At 39.5% G+C, this 19,786-nt stretch overlaps 1 protein-coding gene across 9 annotated transcripts in view; it reads right to left on the minus strand.

Moving 5' to 3' along the window:
* BEND5 (BEN domain containing 5) overlaps positions 1-19,786 on the minus strand; it is an 840,137-nt gene that overhangs the window by 395,742 nt on the left and 424,609 nt on the right. For all 9 annotated transcript variants that reach the window (XM_001235270.7, XM_046944497.1, XM_046944499.1 and 6 more), the window contains one exon: positions 2,636-2,675. In XM_001235270.7, the coding sequence (XP_001235271.5) occupies positions 2,636-2,675 (40 nt within the window). The remainder of the gene's footprint in view (positions 1-2,635; positions 2,676-19,786) is intronic.

A 19,786-nucleotide genomic window follows, 5' to 3' on the forward strand; every position in this document is an offset into this window, starting at 1 on the left:
TATATTATCATCGTAAACACAAGAGATGCAAAAATCTTTGTCTCCAGGGAATAGCTATAGAAACAGGGATATCTTATTTGCAACTATTGAGTGGTTACCACGAAACGTGACACGGTTGCATGCGTGTGTTCAAAGCGTTAGAGAACATGATCACATAAAAATTAAGGGCAGATCAGATTAAGCCACCTGAAAATTTGGTTCCGAAACCCAAAGTCTAGAAGGCAAAGAGTAGAGAAAATGTTCTGGATCAAATTCAGAGGCGAAAAAACTAAGTTTAAAGAAAATTTAAATTACCAAAACTTAAACCTCATTATGCCCCACTCCCTGCCAGCACGTCCCTGCCAGCTACTAATGAATGTTTAAAATCTTTCCCCCACCCCACTGTGCACATCAGCTCTGAATCTGGCACCCTGAACTGTACAGCACGTTGCAGTCTAATTGTAACTCACATGTCAAGGGGCAAGAAGAAAGGAGTGTGGCGAGAGCATTGATAAATTTAACTCAACATTCCTCCAGCTACTCAGCAGTACGGCAGAGCCGTGAACTCCCCTCCACATTTTACATGGGTGTCAGTTACTTCAAAGGAATATATTCAAGCATGAGGGAGTCTGGCTCGCTCCCAGCTTATGCATCATTTGTGCCTGGCTGTTTCTGGAAACCCACGGCAAAGCAAAGACTTCCTCCAGTTTGGGGCACATTGTGGAGCTTTCTGGAGCTGCTTTCCTAGCACTGGAACAGGTCAGCTGCGCATCTTTGCATACAAGACATCTCTTACTCTCTGCATTTCTTTCTTCCTCTTTATAGATTTATTTTTTGTCCCCCTCCAGAATGCCCTGAGTTCAGCTTACAGATTTATGATGCACACCTGTTCAACTAAACACATAAATGAGCTGCTCCACCAGTGCCACGCATGCATGATTCAGTGTTCAGAAGTCACCTGGAGCAAGGCAAGAGGCTTCTCCCTGTTTAAGTGCAGTATGTCTGCCTACACAGTCACTGAAAGCTGTTTTCAAATTTAGCTATTTTGACCATCCCAACTAATTGCTTTGTTGATTTAATAAGTTGCTGTATTAAACCAAAAGATCCGAAGCAAGAGCTACTTATTGCAATCACACTGATGCACAAAATCAGTGAAGTCAACCTTTCATTGTTCCAGTGATTTCTCTATTTAAAATTACAAGAATGGTATGAAAAATTCCTTTTACAGACGTGTCTCATATAAGGTTATTCTGTTCCTCAACCTTCCTTTGGTCTTATTTAAACAAAATTAAATTAAATTAAAGAAGTAGGTGGTCTGCAGTGCCCTTATCCAAGATCTTAGTGCCTGTTACGATTAAGACACCCAGAGGTCTTTTTTCCTTTTCTTTTTCCTCTAGAAATAGAGAACGTTGAAGATATGGAAAATGAAAAAAGATGTGCCATGTTTGTCCTTGAAGTTACAGTCAGAATAGCGACAATGGCTGTATCACACTGTATTGTTGCTTTTATCAGCAAGTGCCCTGAGCATACATTAACATAATTGCAAACTGCATGAAAAGTGAACATGCAAAAATGTGATGCAATTGCCAATAGCCTCAAACATCTGTCCCAACAAAGTGTTCCTCCTCCTTATTTTAATTCTTATTATTTTAACAAGGTTAGTGAAGGAGAAACCATGTCACAGATGATATCTACATTTAGAGTGTCAGAGCAATTATTGATGCAAAATTGTTATCCTAGCAAATATGCGTCACATTTTGTTCCCTTCCCAAAACACCTGTTCGTTTCCTAACACGTTATTCCCAGTTAAAGCCAGAACTCATTAGTCCCAGTTAAAGCCAAATGGAAAGCTTAATGTGCATATACAGCTGGAAAACTGAAAAGATAACCAAAAGGTAGCACCATTCAAGCACAGCATATGTCTGGAGCTGGTGGGCAGCAAACTTCTATAGCAGCCAACAGAATGAAATAGAGACAAAAAAACAGCAATAAACTAATAGCCACCCAGCCTTAACAGTAGAGATCAAAGAGAACTACCCAAACAGCCACCATTTTAATCATGGTACTGAGACCTTTGAGCTCACTATGCCAAAGAGCCCACCATGTCCGCAGTATAAGACATTTTGGTTTATCTTCTCAATAGGTAAACAAGAAAGGCTGTTATGGAGAAGATCATTTAGCACATTTCAATTTCACCTCAACGTTTTCTGTCCCATATCAGGGTTCTCCAGACCCGAGCCTGGACCTCCTGTCTCCTACCACACGTACACGGGGCTACTGTCCCATTGCTCCCCAAACTGCTCATGTTTGCCACTGAGAAAAGTCAAACTCACATTTCTGTGATAGTCGAACACACATCGTGAATTTGAGGGCATCTGCCCTGCAGACATACCGCTAACTGTAACCCCAGGAGGCTTAAAGAAATATCAACACTCAAATTCATAGAGTAAAGGTCTGAAGAGGCAGCTCTGTGAACGGATAACTGCCCGGGGCTTTGCCAAGCACAATATAGCTGTCACTTGTTATTACGTGAAAGATTTTCTGGGGAACAGTGTTTTTCATTTTGCATGTCAGAGACGGGGAAAAAAAAAAAATACATTTAGACAACCATCTCTTTAAGAAAAGGGAAGAGAGCCATGCGGCAGAGCTCACTTACCGGGGCTGGTTATTGTCAGAAGGTCAAGCTGACGTCTCTGCTGAAAAACAAATTATAAAAGGAATTGTTAAAAGGAGACTGATTTTAGTGGGTGAGCTTAGACCTGTGAACTAAATGTTCTGACATTTATAGCAGAATTAATTACAAGTTACATGGTTCACAGTAACTCTTTTGGATGGGATCCGCATGTACTTTATGAGAAACAACAACAACAAAAACCCAACAACTAGCTCAGTTCTTTTAATCTGTTTTTATTTGCACTTATAAAGTGTTACTATTTCTTTTTCGGAGCATATACTTGAAATGGATAGCTAGAAGCACAGATGGACCGATACATTTATGAAAGCAGTTTCTGATTCCATAGGGAAGGAGACAAGGAACCAAGACAAGAAACCCTAAGTTCTTTATTCATATCAATCACTGACTCATAGCCTGGATGTGATCAAGCACAATTATATTGCCTTGGGGTAAACCTTTCAAAGACTTGTAAGGGGATCTAGACAAACTCAAGACTGATAAAAGGAAAGTTTCTTTTTATGCTCAGCACAGCTAGCCTGCAGATCGCATTGCCACCAGTTATCCCTCACCCCAAAGCTTGCCAGACTTGATCAGCACTGAAAATTCCTACAGATCACAAAATACAGGGATTTATGATGGCAAATATCAAGTTTAAACCAAATAGCTGTTTCTGGAAGGCCTGCATGCACCCATCACCAGACCATCACAGGAATGGCTACCCCTCATCTCACAAACAGGCTGTTACTGCCTCTTCCCAGCTTTCTAACTTTCTGTCTTCCCCCTAACTTTGCCCATCATTAGTGTGTCTAGCTGGCATTTCAGATTACACTGTCCAGTTTAATTTCTCTCTCCTAATCTGCTCAATAATGTCTGTGTTACTTTCATTTATTGTCAGCCCTATTGATCTTTTTCTAATCCAATTTTCATCATTACATTCACCGTATTCTCTGGGTGACAGCTTAAAGTCCTTGAGGAAGAAACACTGACTTGGTACTCCCTATAGTGAACATTAATCCCTGGAAATTACGACTGATGAAACTCCTTTCCAAACTCATTGTTTCTCTGCAAGTAGAGCTTCACTGGCTGAAGTATGTGAACACAGCTGAGCATCCACTGGATATACTTGGGTTGCAAACCCAGAACTGAATTTGGCCCGCTGTGAAGTGAAGTGTCAGGCTAAGAAAAGCACGTTTTTTGAAACACTGCTGGCCTTCAGTGCCTTAGCTCTTGTACAATGGAAATCACCTTTGAGAGAAACCTCATTCCTGTCTGCTTTCATAATTATTCCTTGTTTGCTTAACTCTGACAAGACATTTTTAGTATGATTTTAGCAGTATGCTTGACATTTGATTTCTTATAAAGCACTAAGGCCAAGCTAAGACAAGCATGCCAACGTACTGGTAGAGTAATGTACTGGTAAAATGGAGCAGAAGAACCTGTCCTGTTGCCTTGTGTCACCTCCACAAGAGCCATTCAGAAATGTTATCCCAGCTCTACTGAGTTCTGCTCGGTCCAGACTTTTCCCAGAAAGCAATAATACAAATGAAGAACCTGCCTCCCCAGTGGGAGCTGTAAGAAGAAATGTCTCCTAATGAGTTGAATTTTATATAGACTCCGTGCCTTAATCCTGAGTCACACGCATAAAGCTATGAAGTGCTAGGACTTAGCACCCACTGGGCCAAAAGCTTTGCTTACATTTCTCATCACAACTGGAACTCCAAATGCTGTTTATCTAATGAACAGCTAGAGCAGAGAAGTAAAAGCTTCTCTACTGGGAAAAAAAAAAAAAAGGTGGAATATAATCTACGTTAAAGAAGGTTGCAGACTGTAGAGTGTTTGAAAAGAGAGAAATGCCTGTGTAGCCCAACTGGCCCCCAGTCCTGACCTAAGGCTGTTAGCTAGGTTTAGAATAAGCACTAAATAAAAACCTAAATTGCTTAACTCGATACTGCAAGAAGATAAAAGTATACAGAATAGGCTAAACAAAACATGAAACAAAGTGAAACTTTTCTTCCTGATAGAATGCTGCCTTCAAACTGGCATTGAAAAAAAAAAATTAACTACAGGTCCAGGAAATCTTTGTGTACGTGTTGAACTTTAAGCACAAGTTATTTCTCTGACTTCAAATGGAGCAGCACTGATATTTTGCATCTAACACCTAAATGCTGCGAGGGCTTTGAAATGCCACCAGGCTCTTGGCCCTGACTCCATCCAAGCACTCTGGGCTGCAGCTCCGTGCTGACTGCCTGACCTGAGCACCCAGGGAGAAAAAATTCCTCTATTCTGACCTTCAGCAGACCTTGAAGAGGTTTCTCTCATTTAGCACAGTAAGAGAAGCTTGCACACGCTCACCCAAGCCCTGGAGAGAAGGAAACAGCAAAACACATCTCAAAATCATGCATTTAAACATGCAAAAATGCACTAATTATGGATCCAATCACTTTCCGGAAATTCAAGCCTGCTCTCAGATCTCAGGGGCTAACTCTCTGCGGTTTCCAGGGCTCAGCTGGATGCAAGCAGACTAGTAACTATATGGATTTTTTCTTTTCCATTTCTACTGGCACACTTACAAGTAGCTAAAAAAGCAACAGAATTTGGATTTAAAGAGAAAGACATCACACAAAGTGTCCACGGTTAATAAAATAATTGCATCAGAAATACCATGGCTGTGGGGCTTGATATATCCTCTTCTCCCTTCAGTGATGAAAGCTGCCACTTGCAGCTGTTACCCCCTTCTAGCATGATCACCCTCTCCTTGTTTTGACAGATTTCTTGAAAGACTCATCTCAACATGTCTGGCTTCTTTTTTTTTTTTTTTTTTTGCTTTGCCTTTAGTAATTTTCCACTTCTCAGACACCTGCCCCTGCAGAGATACTTGGGACTATCCCAATCTTCAGGCAACCTCAAGTCCCAACAATTACTACCAGAGCACTGTAATGATTATCATTCCTGGTCGGAGAAGAGGTGATAGCGTCCCATAGCACTACTGTTGCATTTCACCTACACTGGCAAAAAGGCATTCCACACAAAAAATAAAAATAAAAAGGAAAACACATTAAAATGATTTCCACAGCATCAGCTGTAATGGGTGAGTGGAAAACAGAAATATTCCCTTCATCATCACCATATCTCTACCGCTATAATCCTGTGCTACCCTTAAGGGGCAACATCCTCATTTTTGCTTTGCTGGCTATTTGAAAGCCCAAAGGCACGAAGAGGCCATTGGTGATTCATATTGGCTTCCCACTTTGCGTTTTTCCATCACTGGTACTACCCAGAGGCAAAGTCCCTACAGCACAGGGCTCTGCAGCAAACCTGCAGTAGATCGTGTTCACTTCCATAAAATTAACAGTCTTTAATTAATGCAATAAGCACTGATGAGTAATAAATCATATTAAAATACAAGGAAGGCAAATTTTTAATAAATTAAGCATTGATTCACTCAATAAATATTAATCTATTAAGCTTCAAGAATTAATTACTTCTTTAAAAAAACAGTTGAAAATCCTAGCTGGTGATCTGGTCTAAAATGTGCAGAACGGTCCCTGTTCACCCATAATATGCACTTATTTTTAACTAATTCTGTAATTTATCACATTAAATAACTTGCCCAAAAGCAAATCTGGAATATTATTCTATTGCCATATGCAATTTTCTCGACAGATTCTAACTTGCTCCATATATTGCTCCCTAAATTTCTCCTCGCAACTCCCTTTTTGAGTATCTCCTTTCCCTTCCTTTATGTTGGTGGTCTTTAAAACACTTGCTGACTGGTGCCATTTAATTTTCACCTCAATTAACTCAGTGAGAGTTGCAAAACTGGAAAAAAAATATATGGGGGGGGAGGTAAATTAAATCATTCATTTAAGTTTAGCTTATCTATAAATGCTCTTTCACACACTGCTCTCTGCAGTGTTCCTCCAACCTTTTACATAGATGTGGGATGTGCTGCAGTTGCTTTGACTCTTATCTACAGATTAGCAAAAGAGAAGGAAAAAAAGCCAGATGCAAAGATGCCCCATGAGACTGATATGGAGCTGTTTCTGTAGCAACCGATTATTTTTCTTCTCATGTAAGAATGAACCGTGTCATATCTAATTCTGAATGTATCTGGGCCTCACTTGCCAGCCAAAGCTGTGTCAAGTATAAAGTCAATATAGTTAGAAAGAGTGATAAAAAAAAAAGCAATTATAAAGTCATCCTCCTCCTCCTACACTCCTCCTCTAACCAGGATCCAAAAAGATATCCTTGCCCCTGCTTTCAGCCCTGGAATATCACCCCCAAGCACTCAACACCCAGCAAAGATAGGAAGCATTTCACAGAAGCAGCTCCTCTGCTGGAAGCTACCTCATTCATCCCATGCACCCACATCCCAGGAGATGGCAGTGCTCTGACAGGGGTTCCCTAAATGATAATCTATTTATCTAAAAGTATGACTTTATGTGGGCCACGACAGATCTCCTAAGCCCAGATCTGAAATCAACTTCATCTTCAGAAAGCTCTTGTTAGGTTTGTGCCACTTTGCTCTGCAGGCAGTGTTCCCTGCAGCTCTGAACCCAAAGGCAGGCTGCTATCTCACTAGCATCTCCTCCCACAGTTTACCCACACAAAGCTGGAATTGAGTCTCTGAGAGCACAGGAAGACTTTCTCTTCCTAAATGCATCTTATCCAGACTGCTCTCTTCACCTGGCCTCTTCCATCCCAAATTAGCGTGGTTTGAACAGGTGTCTCTCCCTACCACCTTTAATCTACAATGCAATTCCATTAGTTTAAAACTGAAATCAAATGCATGATGACTTTTCTTTTCCCAGGAAGATTTACGGCAAGTTGTTGATATTTTTGTCTCTTCTAAATTAATCTCTAAATTTTAAATTCTAAGTTTGTTTTCTTCTATAAGTGGGCTGTGATGACAAGAGAAATTGTAAGCCATGAAAGAAGGGTTTAGGTTGTACCCCATCTATTTGCATTGCCACAAGATGGGTAATGAAGGCTCAAAGTAATGTTAGAAAAAAGTAAATATGATTTTGTGAGCATTTCACGACTGTCTAGTTTCTCAAATGAGAATTTCCTCTACTTACAGCCTCCTTCCCTTCAGAACGCATGACATTGCTGAAGAAAGAATCTCAATTTAAGTAATGACCCCAATGAGACACTAATTCAAATCCTGTTAAAACGGATAATCTGATGGTTTAAAGCTTTTTATTATTATTTAAAGTTACATTATGATGCCAAGCAATATTCTTTTCTTTCCATCCTGAAATCACAAGCTTTTGTTCATAGAGTGAAACAAGATCTCACATTTTGTACTTCCTTTATTATTAGCTGCTAACGTTCCCTGACTCCGTGATAAAACGAACCAGTCAGCTTGTTGACACTTGACTGGGGTTTAAGTAAATTGCACCTGCTGTAGCCTACTCTGTGGAATCAATTATTGATAATATAGGTGTGGGGGAACATTTATAAAGTGGTTTGGGATACGTTGTTGCTCATGCTAAGAGCTATAATGAGCATTTAAAACCATTTTAACAGTGACCTCTACAGACATTTGATCTTTGTAATATTTGATAATTCGATTCTGGTTTAGAATCAAAACCAAGCCAAAATGATAAAAGACAGCAGCGATCCATTAAGCTACTTTGCTCCTCCTTATGTTTCACATATTATTCTACTTAATATCTGACACGCGCACATTTCTCTCACGAAACCTTAATGCCAAGGATACGTTTTTCAGAAACACTGCTAAACAAGTAGCTAAAACATATTCTTCTCCCTGCTTGGACTATTTATCTCTGGAACACAACGCTCATACATAATGTATTATTTATTAATAGGCTCCTCCCTAGTTCTTACTGTCCTGCTGTGCTCAAAAGCTATTTAGGAAGATCATCAACACAATGGAGTCTTAGGAAATACAGAAAAACCATGTGTGATCCCTTTGGGCATATGAAGACACTCTCTAGTTCCTCTAGTGGTAACAGCAAGTCACAGCCCCAGAGGCCTGGTGAAAACAGCGGATCGCTGTGCAAAGCAACATCCATGGCAGCTGAGCAGCCACACCGAGGTAGCAATTTTCCATGTGCACCACCACTTTTATTGGCCACACAATTTTTTCCCATATATTCTTGAATGGTGCTTTATCTATAAGTTACCTTATTTACATACAAAGCACTCATAAAGATAGTATCCACAGTCTAACTGAACCACTAGGAACCAAAAAAAATTTCATCAGTTCCCTATAAATATTTGCAATGCAACGAAAATCATTAAGATGCTCTTATCTCTGGAAGGAAGGAGATGAGGAATGAGCTGCTTTGGAATGAACTGATCCTTAACTTTGCCAGTGAGAGTTATGAAGGATGACAGAACATCTCAATTTTATTCTATGTTTCTACAGCTGTATTAAAAAAAACACAGCGTCCTCATACACTTTGGTGAAGCAACACAAAGAACTGTACCAACCGTATCATTAATGATGTATACTATAATGATGCATACAATGATATATAATTATGTGCGCATCCTCTCAGATGAGCACATAGAACGACATCTTTGGCAATTTCCTGCCTGCAGGAAGCAAAGAGAGGATAAAATCCATTTCTCTGGCATCTTGGCAGTCTGACCCCACATCCAGGTTTGATTCAAGCTTCTTTGCCGTTCCACTAACAATGAGGTGACTATGTGTACCTATTAAATGAAGCCTACGTACTTAGTCTACAAGGGTTTAGGATCTACTCATTCCACAGTTTAACTTAACATTTTAATGGGTTTGTTTTGGTAACAAACCACCAAGCAGGTTTTTCATAGTTTGGTGTATTATTATGTAAATTGCAGAGCCGAGGTTATAATCCTGTGCTTGTGACATCAATTACTTAATGCCTATAGAGATTATTGTAATGCCACAAGCAGCAGATTAAGTCTTAAAGTACACAGTAAGTAGCAGGAGCTAATAAACTCTTCTCCTTAAATTTTATTTATTTGGGGGAAAAAAAAGGAGTAAACAGGGCAGGAAATAATATACAGACCACACAGAGTGCCATTAAGAATCAAAATCCATACATGATGCAGGTTGCTTCTTAGGCATCATGCAGCCATTCTTTGGTTGTGAATTCCTGTCGGTTGTTAAGTCTTATGAAGGAAAGGAGCAGCATTTGGACAGAAAAAAGGATAGATCAGTGAAAACAATTACGAACTTTGAGTCTGCACCATTTAGGGATGTGGGAGAGGGTAAACAACAGTGTTCAATGAATGTTTAATTAGAAACAAAGTATATCTACCTATAGCAGTAATGGGTTATTGACTAAGTAGCCATTGTTTATGGGTTGTTTTAGATAACAGACGAGACAGATTAACCTCCAACACGTGCAATTTTAGAACTAACAGTGCCATTGCAGGATCCTGTGGACACATGCTAAGGGAGGCACAAATCAAAGGTTCCTGTCCCTGCTCTGTTCCGTCTGGATCCTGAGCTTGAACTTCAGCCCTGTACACCCTGACCAGCAGATCAGTTCTCCCAACCCCTCCTTTTCTTTGTATAATTAACTAAATATTTATCAAGGTTGGGACGTAAGCTCCAGCATCCTCATCCAACCTGAACAGTCAAACTAGTAGCTTGTAGCACTTGCCCAGCTCTCTCCATGCCAACTAATACTTAATTCAACAAACCACCATTCTTCCAGAATAGCTGGCACGCTGTGGGGGCAAGAAGGCTGACTAGAGTGCAAAGAAAATATCATTCATAGAACTGTGGTTTTCAGCAAAATAGAGGGGAAAACAAACAAACATAGAACTAGAAATTTGAGAAAGTCAGTGGGAAGTTTCCTGAAATACAAGAAATTCTCATTAAAAGATTCTTCCTTTGGAAGAAGTTAAATATTTCCCTGTTCGTGGAGCAGCATGTGTTTGCACTCAGGCTGGCTTGTGCTCGGTGTTGGTATTCTGCTCAGGGCAGCACGCAACTACACAGTGAAGCTTTGCACTACAGCATTGGCAGCATCCCCTCCCTAATACACCTGGGCGAAGTCAAAGGAAACACTCATTTGATAAACTTTTAAGAAACAGGACTCCTGCGACTTCATACCATAAGGACAGCAATATCAGTAGAATTAAAAAAAAAGATGCATAAAAGATGCAGCACAAGAGTTGAATTCCTTCTGAATATAAATTTTCCAAAAATTACTGCATTTTCATGCATAAAACCTATGAATTATGCGTTAAGAAGTCCCTATGATCCAGCAACAGAGTGAAAATAAACATGAGAACACACAGCTTCTCTTGCTGCCATTTTCTCTGACTCCCCAGAGCCCCATCTCTCTTCCCTCTCCAAAAGCTCCCTGACTTTACTTCTGATTTCATGTGAACTATCCGGTTGTGTTTTATCTTGGGCATTATTTTCTATTACGGCGTCAGAGTGTGCCTGAGATGCAGGTGAGCAGTGTGAGAACAACACAGGAATTTCCAGGTCCTGGTTTCAGTGATGGAAGGCATTCAGCAAACACTCAAAATCTATTCTCTTTTCTCCCAAAGATGCCAATATTTAAAGGCAACTGAGTGACTCCCACACAATGGTAATGCATGCCATTTTATTTAGAAGAAAGCCTCAATGGTGGGAAATAGCATTTCTGGAATCTCTCAATCAAGCATCCCAGAAACTTAAAAAATATAAAGACAAAAACAAACAAAAAAAATCCACCTCAATAGAGTACAGTTGAGCTCTACAAGCAAAGCAAACTTTTGTTGGTAAGCCTCCAGTAGCTGAGCCTTCTGTACGACACAAAGCAGAGCAAATACTGGGAGAACTTTATAACTGGCAAATGGCGTGCATGAGATCTACAGTCTATATCACCTGCAAAATCTTTGTTTAGTGATTTCTGTTTGAAACATCAGCATTCCATTTCAAAGCCAGCAGTTATCTCACAGCTGCAGCTCCAAGCATTCAAAAAGAAAAGAGAGCTTCTTATGTTTTGGAAGTTACTTTTGCAGTTGAAATGACTAAAGCCATATATACGTACACACCAATACATGTAGGTACATACAGTCACAAACATGTATAATCATTCATGCATGCACATGCAGTTGTTTATATACCATGGTGTGTCTATTTACTTTTGCATGAGGAGTAAATGTTCGTTAAATTGTATACACACTATGTACCTATAGATAAGGAAATGATATAAGACAGTATACTGACAGAATCACAGCAGTACCACTGCCATGGCTGCGTGGTTAGAGAAGTTTCATTTTGAGAAGCCAAAGGAAATCTGCATGAGGGAGTCAATGAAACTGATTTCCAATGCACCAGACTGGAGGATTTCAGTTTCTAATCTTCAGTTCTAACTTCACCTGCCCTCTACTCACATTGCATTCACATTTCCTCTTTCATTCCTCATTTTTTTCATTTCCTCCATGCAGATGAAATGCTATGGACCACTTTCATTTGCATTTTCAAGCTGCTAATATTATGGGGAATGTAAATCAGTAGACTGGAAATACCAGATTCCAAAGATTTGCACAACAGCTGGACAAAAATAGCATTTTTTCATTTGCAGCATGGAGGCAGCTAACTCCAAGTCCTGTTCCAGCTGTCAAGGTAGTTTTGTAGCCAAAGATATATCTGCAATAGGGACAGGAAAGACTAAGAGGAGAAAGAACTGTGCTTCCATGTGGTATTTAGGAGGATTGCTTTCTCTTGCAGTATTTTCTCTTTTGTACTGTTCAAATTTACTTGTTTATTGTATACAAGTCAAGACAATATGATCAAAATAATAGTGAAAAGTTAAATTAGAATCTAGTATGTTTGGACAAATATAAATTTATATGTCCAACTACTGCAGTCTCATCTAATTTCAAGCTTTTCATCTAATTTCAGGTTGAGTCTGTTTCCTTCCACAGTCCATGGCTGTGAGTTTTTCTATTACCCAAACATATACAACTTTTTTCTTCCCCCAGACTGGACCACTGCATCTCATATTCATTCACTCAGAAAACCACGCAGGGCAGTCCAATGTCACTCTTCTAAATACTGGGTTTTAAATTACAGCCACCGAAAACACTGTCCAGAGAAGTCAAATGGCAGCAATGGCTGCAGGCTACACCCACGAGTAAGAAGAACAACCTTACTTTACAAGCAGACCCAACACTTTGTTATTCCTTTCTAAAGCAATTTCTTCATAGTTTTCTACGGCATATTCTAAAATCATCATCAAATTCCTGTATCTGAAAAATCCTGAACCACAGAACCAGGATCAAGGTCCAATAAGGGTGCATCCTATAGCAAAATTCCTAAAAATTAACAAGGAGTGATGAGACTCCTTACAGTCACTTCTAGGATTAGTCTGCCTTTGTATACTTCTCAGCAAAATTCACATTTAATCTGTGGATGGTGATTTTAGAACCGTTAGCAAAAATCAGTAAGATGGAGACTACTGGAACTAGGGTGCCACGTGACCTTAGACATCCAGACCTGAACGTTTTGATCCCACTTTTGACATATGGCATTTTAGCCCAAACCCATCTCCTGGATTTTTTTTTTTAATCCATGAAAACCACTCCAGAGGCATTTTTATTCACAACTGTTGATAAGAGCTATATACATTCTATACACTATGTTACACCCAAGGAGAAAATAAAAACCTGGTTCATCAGAATCACTGAGCCGAGTTAACTGGCCTGAGAGCAACCTCAAATGGAACAGTGGAAGAAAATGAGGCCACCCAGATATTACTGTCTCATTTCTCTCGTTGGTCTATGTCAGGTTATTCTGACTAATGAAATAAGGAACAACATTTGTTCTGTACAGCTAACAGAGATAAGAGGACTGAAATCCTCTTTTCATTAGCCTAGTTGCTAACTGTTTCAAATTATTGCTCTTTTACTGTTGTGCTATAAGCAATTCATTGGGGGCCTGCTATCTGATATACATCTAACGGTGACTAAAAACACAGAGCAAGAGCTTGTCAGAAGTCTGACCAATCAAATCCTGTTCTGTGAAGCACCCAAAGCACAAGGACACCTGTGGGAGAGAAAAGGGAACCAAATAACTCAATGAATTTTGTATAAAACTGATGGGTCTGCCTCAGTGTGCAGTTGCTCCATGGCTCAGTCCAACCAAAGACTAAATTTCTTCAATTCCACTTCCAGAGACAGACACTGAGGGCAGACTATGCTCCTCAGAATCACATCTCCAGAAGACATAAACTGAGATTTATTCACAGACATGTTACAAACATTAACAACGAAAGGAGTAAAATAATACATCATGAATCCACTGCAGTGCAGTTCTTAGGTTTACACAGAAAATACATCTCAAAAACTTGAAATGTGAATGTTTACTAATGATTTGTGAGTCACTCTGAATCTTGTACTTTTCAGAAAAATATAGCTCTGCATTTAAACTGCTTCCATCACAGTCATTTACATTCTTCATTTATTAGAGGAGAACCAATAGGTGTCCAAACATTCACTGAGCACCAGTCTTAAAAATTAATTCTCTAGATGCTAAAAGCAACATTTACATACCGTGTTTGGGAAAACATTTGACTTTCCCAACAAGCATAATTTTTTTTCAGTTATTGAAAAGCTCTGCTATGTCAAGAGTAATTCACAAGGAAGAACCAGTCCATCATTTCAAGCCAATTTCACAGTTACAGGAAAGGTGAACAAAGTTTCATAGGTGAACATGTGAGGAAAATTTATCCTTGCTCTTACCCTGAACTCTGTTGTGTCAGACAGCTATATTTCAGGACTTACTTTAAAACAAACAAAACACCAAACACCCACCCACATCCATCCACAAACATAAACGTTCCAATTTGCAGTGGCAAAACCAAGGGTCAAATTCACTCCTTCTCACAGAGAGCTTAAGTCTTTCTTTTGGGCACCAAAGACAGAGAACATTTTCTCTTTGGCAGCAGAGCTCCCCTGCAGCCTGAGTTCAGCTTTCGGAGGAGCCATGGACCAGCACAGGAGCACAACACACTTCACTCTCACCTGTTCCATACCCTCAAAAGGACAGGTGTTGGCAGATTTATTCCTTCCAGACCACCCCAGAAGAGAAGTCTCTTTACTGCCTTAGTCATGGCATCAGATACGTAACTGTGCTGTCACAACTGAAGAAAACATGAGAGCTCAAGTCTTTTTAAAATCCCCACGCAAACAGATGAAAAGAGTCAGATGATACAATAGAATTAGTATTTTCCAAAGAGCTTTCTAATGGAGTCCGAACAGATTTTTGGCCCAGGTGATCAGAAAACTAAGTGAAGGCATTTAGGATTACTGCTAAAAGGCTCTTGGGATTAAAAAAAAAAGGTTTAAAACATTTTAGGGCAGAAAAGGCACTTTCCATATTCAGAGATGGCAAAACATTTCACACAGAATACCAGAGAAGAAAGCGTTAAGAAATGCAGGCAACAAGGTGCCATTAGGAAGAGATTTTGGAAGAGATTACATAGAAATAAGATGAAACTTTTGGGAAAAACAAATAAACAATTAAACTTGCTCCCTCACCCCTCTGATAACAAGGAAATCACAACTGTCAGCTTTCACCCACCTTGCACAATAAACTTCAACTCCAAAAAAAAAAAGTAAAAAAAACCAACCAACTCAAAATGGTTAAGCTTTGATTCAAGCTGCACAAAGCTAATTGTTACCAGCCAGGGCTTTTCCTAATTAGGCACCTGGGGCTCTCAAGAACATGATATTTTCTAGGCTGGGGAGTGCTCTAGTGTTGCTACTGTGTACACTTGAATTATGTGCAGATCTTTAAATATGGAATCGTTCTTCTCCCTATGATGACAGGCGCATTCACATCATATAAAGTTGGGAATGGGGAGAACTAAACAAAGGCACCGAGTTCTGAATTGATCACCTAAAACATCTGCTGTATTGCTCTGGAATTGCAGCACATATGGCACATAGGAGCACCCAATGTTTGGAGGCACACTACCTATGCAGAACATCCACAAAATGTCAGAAACACCCGTTCCGGCCATTTCGGTCTTAACTCTGAATGTTCTTCTTTTAAATAAAATGCATAACATTATTTGTGGGTTGATTTTTTTTCTGTTTTATCACGTATTTTGATTGCAATTGACTTAGCTGCTGCCCTAAGTCTCCCATATGTTTCTTTAAAGGACTGAGAATAGTAATGGCGTTCAAAAAGACAATAGGAGCATAATGGAGAAGAAGAAAAAGTTATCACCTAAATGCGATCCTTCCCATCTCAGCCAATCAACTCCTTGCACTTATTCTGAATCTTACTGCTATTATGCTACAACAATCACAAAGCAATCTTCACACAATACCTATTAACAGCAAATCATTGGTATGCATTTCTAAACTGTATTTTACTCTGATGCAACAACTCTGCCGTATAAAGCTCCAGCCTTGCAAAGAGCAGTGCACATAAAGTGACATTTTCTAGAACAGCTGACCTAGGAGTGTATTAGCCATGTCTCATGAGTGTCTCATGAGTGTTAACATATGTTTGAGACTCTAAGCATTTGAGTCTCACTAAGGAAAGTCATCAAGCCTGTGAATTTGCACTTGAAAATATTCAACAGAATATCTCAAATGATCAAATAAAAGTACTTTAAATATATATATATAATGTATTTATAAATTAACTATTCTGTAAGTTTGGCCTACAGATAAGAAGAAATGGGGAGATAAGAAATGCTAGATTGCCATATCCACCCAAACAGCATCCCGATGGAAAAGAGAGCCACTGTGCCAAGCAAATACCAAATGGATATCCGAGCCATAGAGCCACAGGAGCCATCAGATTGAAAAATTCTTCAAAAGAACTAGTCTAGGGAGCAGTAGAGGCTTAGAAAAGATGGCAGAGATCACCTAAAATACTTGTAATTTGTGTGGTCAGAGTTCCCTTTAGCCATTTCAGTCTCAGAAAGAGGTAAGGGTGAGCTATGAATCAACGCTTACTGAGCCTCCCTGGTAAACTTATTATTTGATGCAGTTTTCTGTTGCAGACCCAACAATAAAGCTTTCCCCTAAAGATAAACAGTAATAAAAGCACTTCTGCAGCCCTCTAAACCAAGTCTGCTGATAAAAATCAGCAATACATTGCATTCCTAATGTCCCTCGCTAAAGGTTGCCATACAAGCAGTTACAAAAAAGAATTAAAAAAATGTGATAATTTACCCTTTACATCATCAGACACACTGGGAGGATCCTACTCACCCTACAAACCTTATCTTTCCGAATAAATCATTCCAGGCTGGATAAGAGGTGAATCAGGCATCACCTTTGATACCTGAAGCACACATGAACAGAAGGCAGAAGGGACCCGTATTAGAACAGACAAAACAATCTCTCTTTTCCAGTAACTCCAGTGACCAAACAGTATGGTGCAATCATTATTTCCAATGCCAGAATGCCAAAATGCAATATTTAATGTAAACCACATCATATGCTTAATAACATCAGCCAGCTGTGTCACTCCAAAAATGAAAAACGTCTTTTCTTTCTTTGTGACCTGAAGTCACTGAGAATTCAGAGAGCACCAAACTCACATCTCACATTGCCTGTGTCATAAAATTCTTTTCTCCTTAACCAAAAAGGCCATAAGCTTTGTGTTACAGCGTACTGTCCTAAATTCAGACCTCCTTAAAGAGCAGTTCATTGAAGTAAACAGCATATATAATTCTGTGAGGGCTCCCTCTTTTGGCCACAAAAGAAAAACTTCACAGATCATCCCTGTAAGGCTCATCACAAGAAGTTCTTCGCTTTCACAAGTGAAAACCTCAGCATCAGTAGCACAGACTGATCTTACTGTATGGTATGTTTTGGGGAAAAGCTCATGTGCATAAAAGCCTTCACTTACCAACCCAAAAGGGTCTGCTGTTCTTGCCCTGTGATGCTGCCAGCGTTATCCTTCTGCAGAAACCTCAGACCACAAGAAACTGCACAAAACTCCAAACTTCCTCTAAAACCTTTCTGGGGGCTGGCCAAGAACAGCCACGGAGAGAAGGCAAAGTGTGATTGGCTGAGATAAAACCACAGAATTAGACTTGAAAATAGGACACAGGTGAGAGACCAAGGAAGTAGTGCAGAGAGTGGCTTTTCACTGATTAGTGCCTTCCTGGGAAATGTGCTGGGAAGTACACAGAGTCCACAAGAAACTTCCTGTAAATATTAAGGCCAGCTTAGACTGTGCAGCTCTTCCGTGGAAGAAACGTCAAGAAAATTTTCATTTCCTGCTATTGGGATTGCTGGAACAAAAGCTCTTACCTAGATGGAGGGTTTCCAACAGCTGCTGATCACCTGTGAAGGAGCAATGCCCTGAAACCTGGAATGAATTAGCAAACTCACTGCACCTGGCCTTTCAGTTGATTAGGGGACTGGGGATTTTCAAGGGAAACCTCTTTGCCTGAGTTGTTACCATATTTCTCAAAAACAAACAAACAAACAAACAAAAAACAATCCAGAACTGTTAATTTGGCCTTGGATAGGAAAGAGTGAAAGGCTTTGGTGAACTTTTTCCCTTTACTTCCCTGCAATTCACATGAAATGATATTCTAAAACTCTGATTTCACACTGTGGGAGCTTTTTAGCAGTTTTTGTTAAGAGTTATTGAAATTTTAAAGTTCATTATGTTACAATTCTCTCTTCTGGGCCTCGAAGGCTTTGGTATTACTGCTGTCCAGTGGGGTTGCAAAGCAAGGGGTACTGGCTAAGTGAGCTCAGGGAGAGCTCTATAAAAATTATAGGTACTGTGGGGTCTTTTCATTTGACTATCCTGTCTGCAAAAGGCAGATTATTCTACATTTATATACATAAGGAGAATATCAGAATAACTTTATATTAAAAATTAAAATCTTTTGAGTCACAACAGAAATCAATATACCACAATTCGGAAGACACTGAATGACGATCCTGTGGTTAAGTAATTGAATGGGAATTGAGTAACCTGTCATTCTCTCTGCTCTGTGCAAGTTAGCTCTGGGTGTCTTAAGCACTGCATCGTAGGCTCCTAAAGGAGTTAGACGTTGTGTAAATGTATGAAAACAGTATACGCAGAATCTGTCCAGGCTCCAGAACAGACCCAAATAAACTCCAGAATCAGGGCTGATAACTTATTTTCACGCCGTGCCATTGGCATCTTTCTCACATTCAACTACTGTATTTTATGAAGTGAATTATTTGCCTTCATTTTGAATTTACCTGACTTCTGTCACAACCTTAATTCCAATGAATTGCTGAGCATTGTATCTGCATAAAATGAACTCCTCAGCTTCCAGCAGACATGCAGATTAGCCTTATCCTAAACCATCTCATTTCTATTTATCCCGGGATAATTAGTCATGTAAATTAGAAGTCATTACCAAAGGCTACAAAACCCTTTAGCAAAGGCTTGCTGACAGGCTAAATGTGTTTAAAGTACTTTAAAGTTCTGGGGTAGGAAGAGAGGGGTATGTGGGGGGTGTGGGAATAAATATCATCATAATAAGAAGTAAATTCTGACATGGAAAATGAGGCTGCACTAATCTGTATTCATTCCCAAAGAAGGACTTATATTACTGTACGCTGCCACGGTGATGTATAACACAGGACATTTAAAATGCCAAGCCATAAAAGTGTATTTTCTTCATTACATTTTCTTTGAATGCTTTGATCTTCCCATTTTACACTATAAGTTTGATTCATCATTACTTTCCAGTAAGAAACTGCCACATTTGATTGTGGAAAGAAGAATTCTTATCTAATTGCAATTTGTAAGCACAGGATTTAGTGTATTGTTGCCTGAAAAATGGAACTGTCTAAATTATTTTCCCTGAAACTAACATCCTCAACAAATAAAAGCAACATATGATAGCTGGGCATAATTAAAGAAAAATGACACCTACTGTTACTTGAATAAAGAAAATGTGTTGATGAAAGAGGAAAAAAATGTGATTTCCCTGCAGTTTTGGTGAAACACAAAAGCATCGCATTTTAGTTCTTTAACACATTTGTTCAGTGAATTGGACAAAAAAAAGCAATCCTTTTCTCCAAACCAGCCTGTAACGTACAGTTATTTCTGTGCAGTCAGAGCAATGCATGTCAGACATTTTGGATTTACTGTGCATGCACAGCAATCCTGCCTTTGCTCCTGGGTGCCCAACAGCCTTTTTTGAGCGG

The sequence above is a fragment of the Gallus gallus genome, chromosome 8, assembly GCF_016699485.2.
Source record: "Gallus gallus isolate bGalGal1 chromosome 8, bGalGal1.mat.broiler.GRCg7b, whole genome shotgun sequence".
Classification (NCBI taxonomy): domain Eukaryota; kingdom Metazoa; phylum Chordata; class Aves; order Galliformes; family Phasianidae; genus Gallus; species Gallus gallus.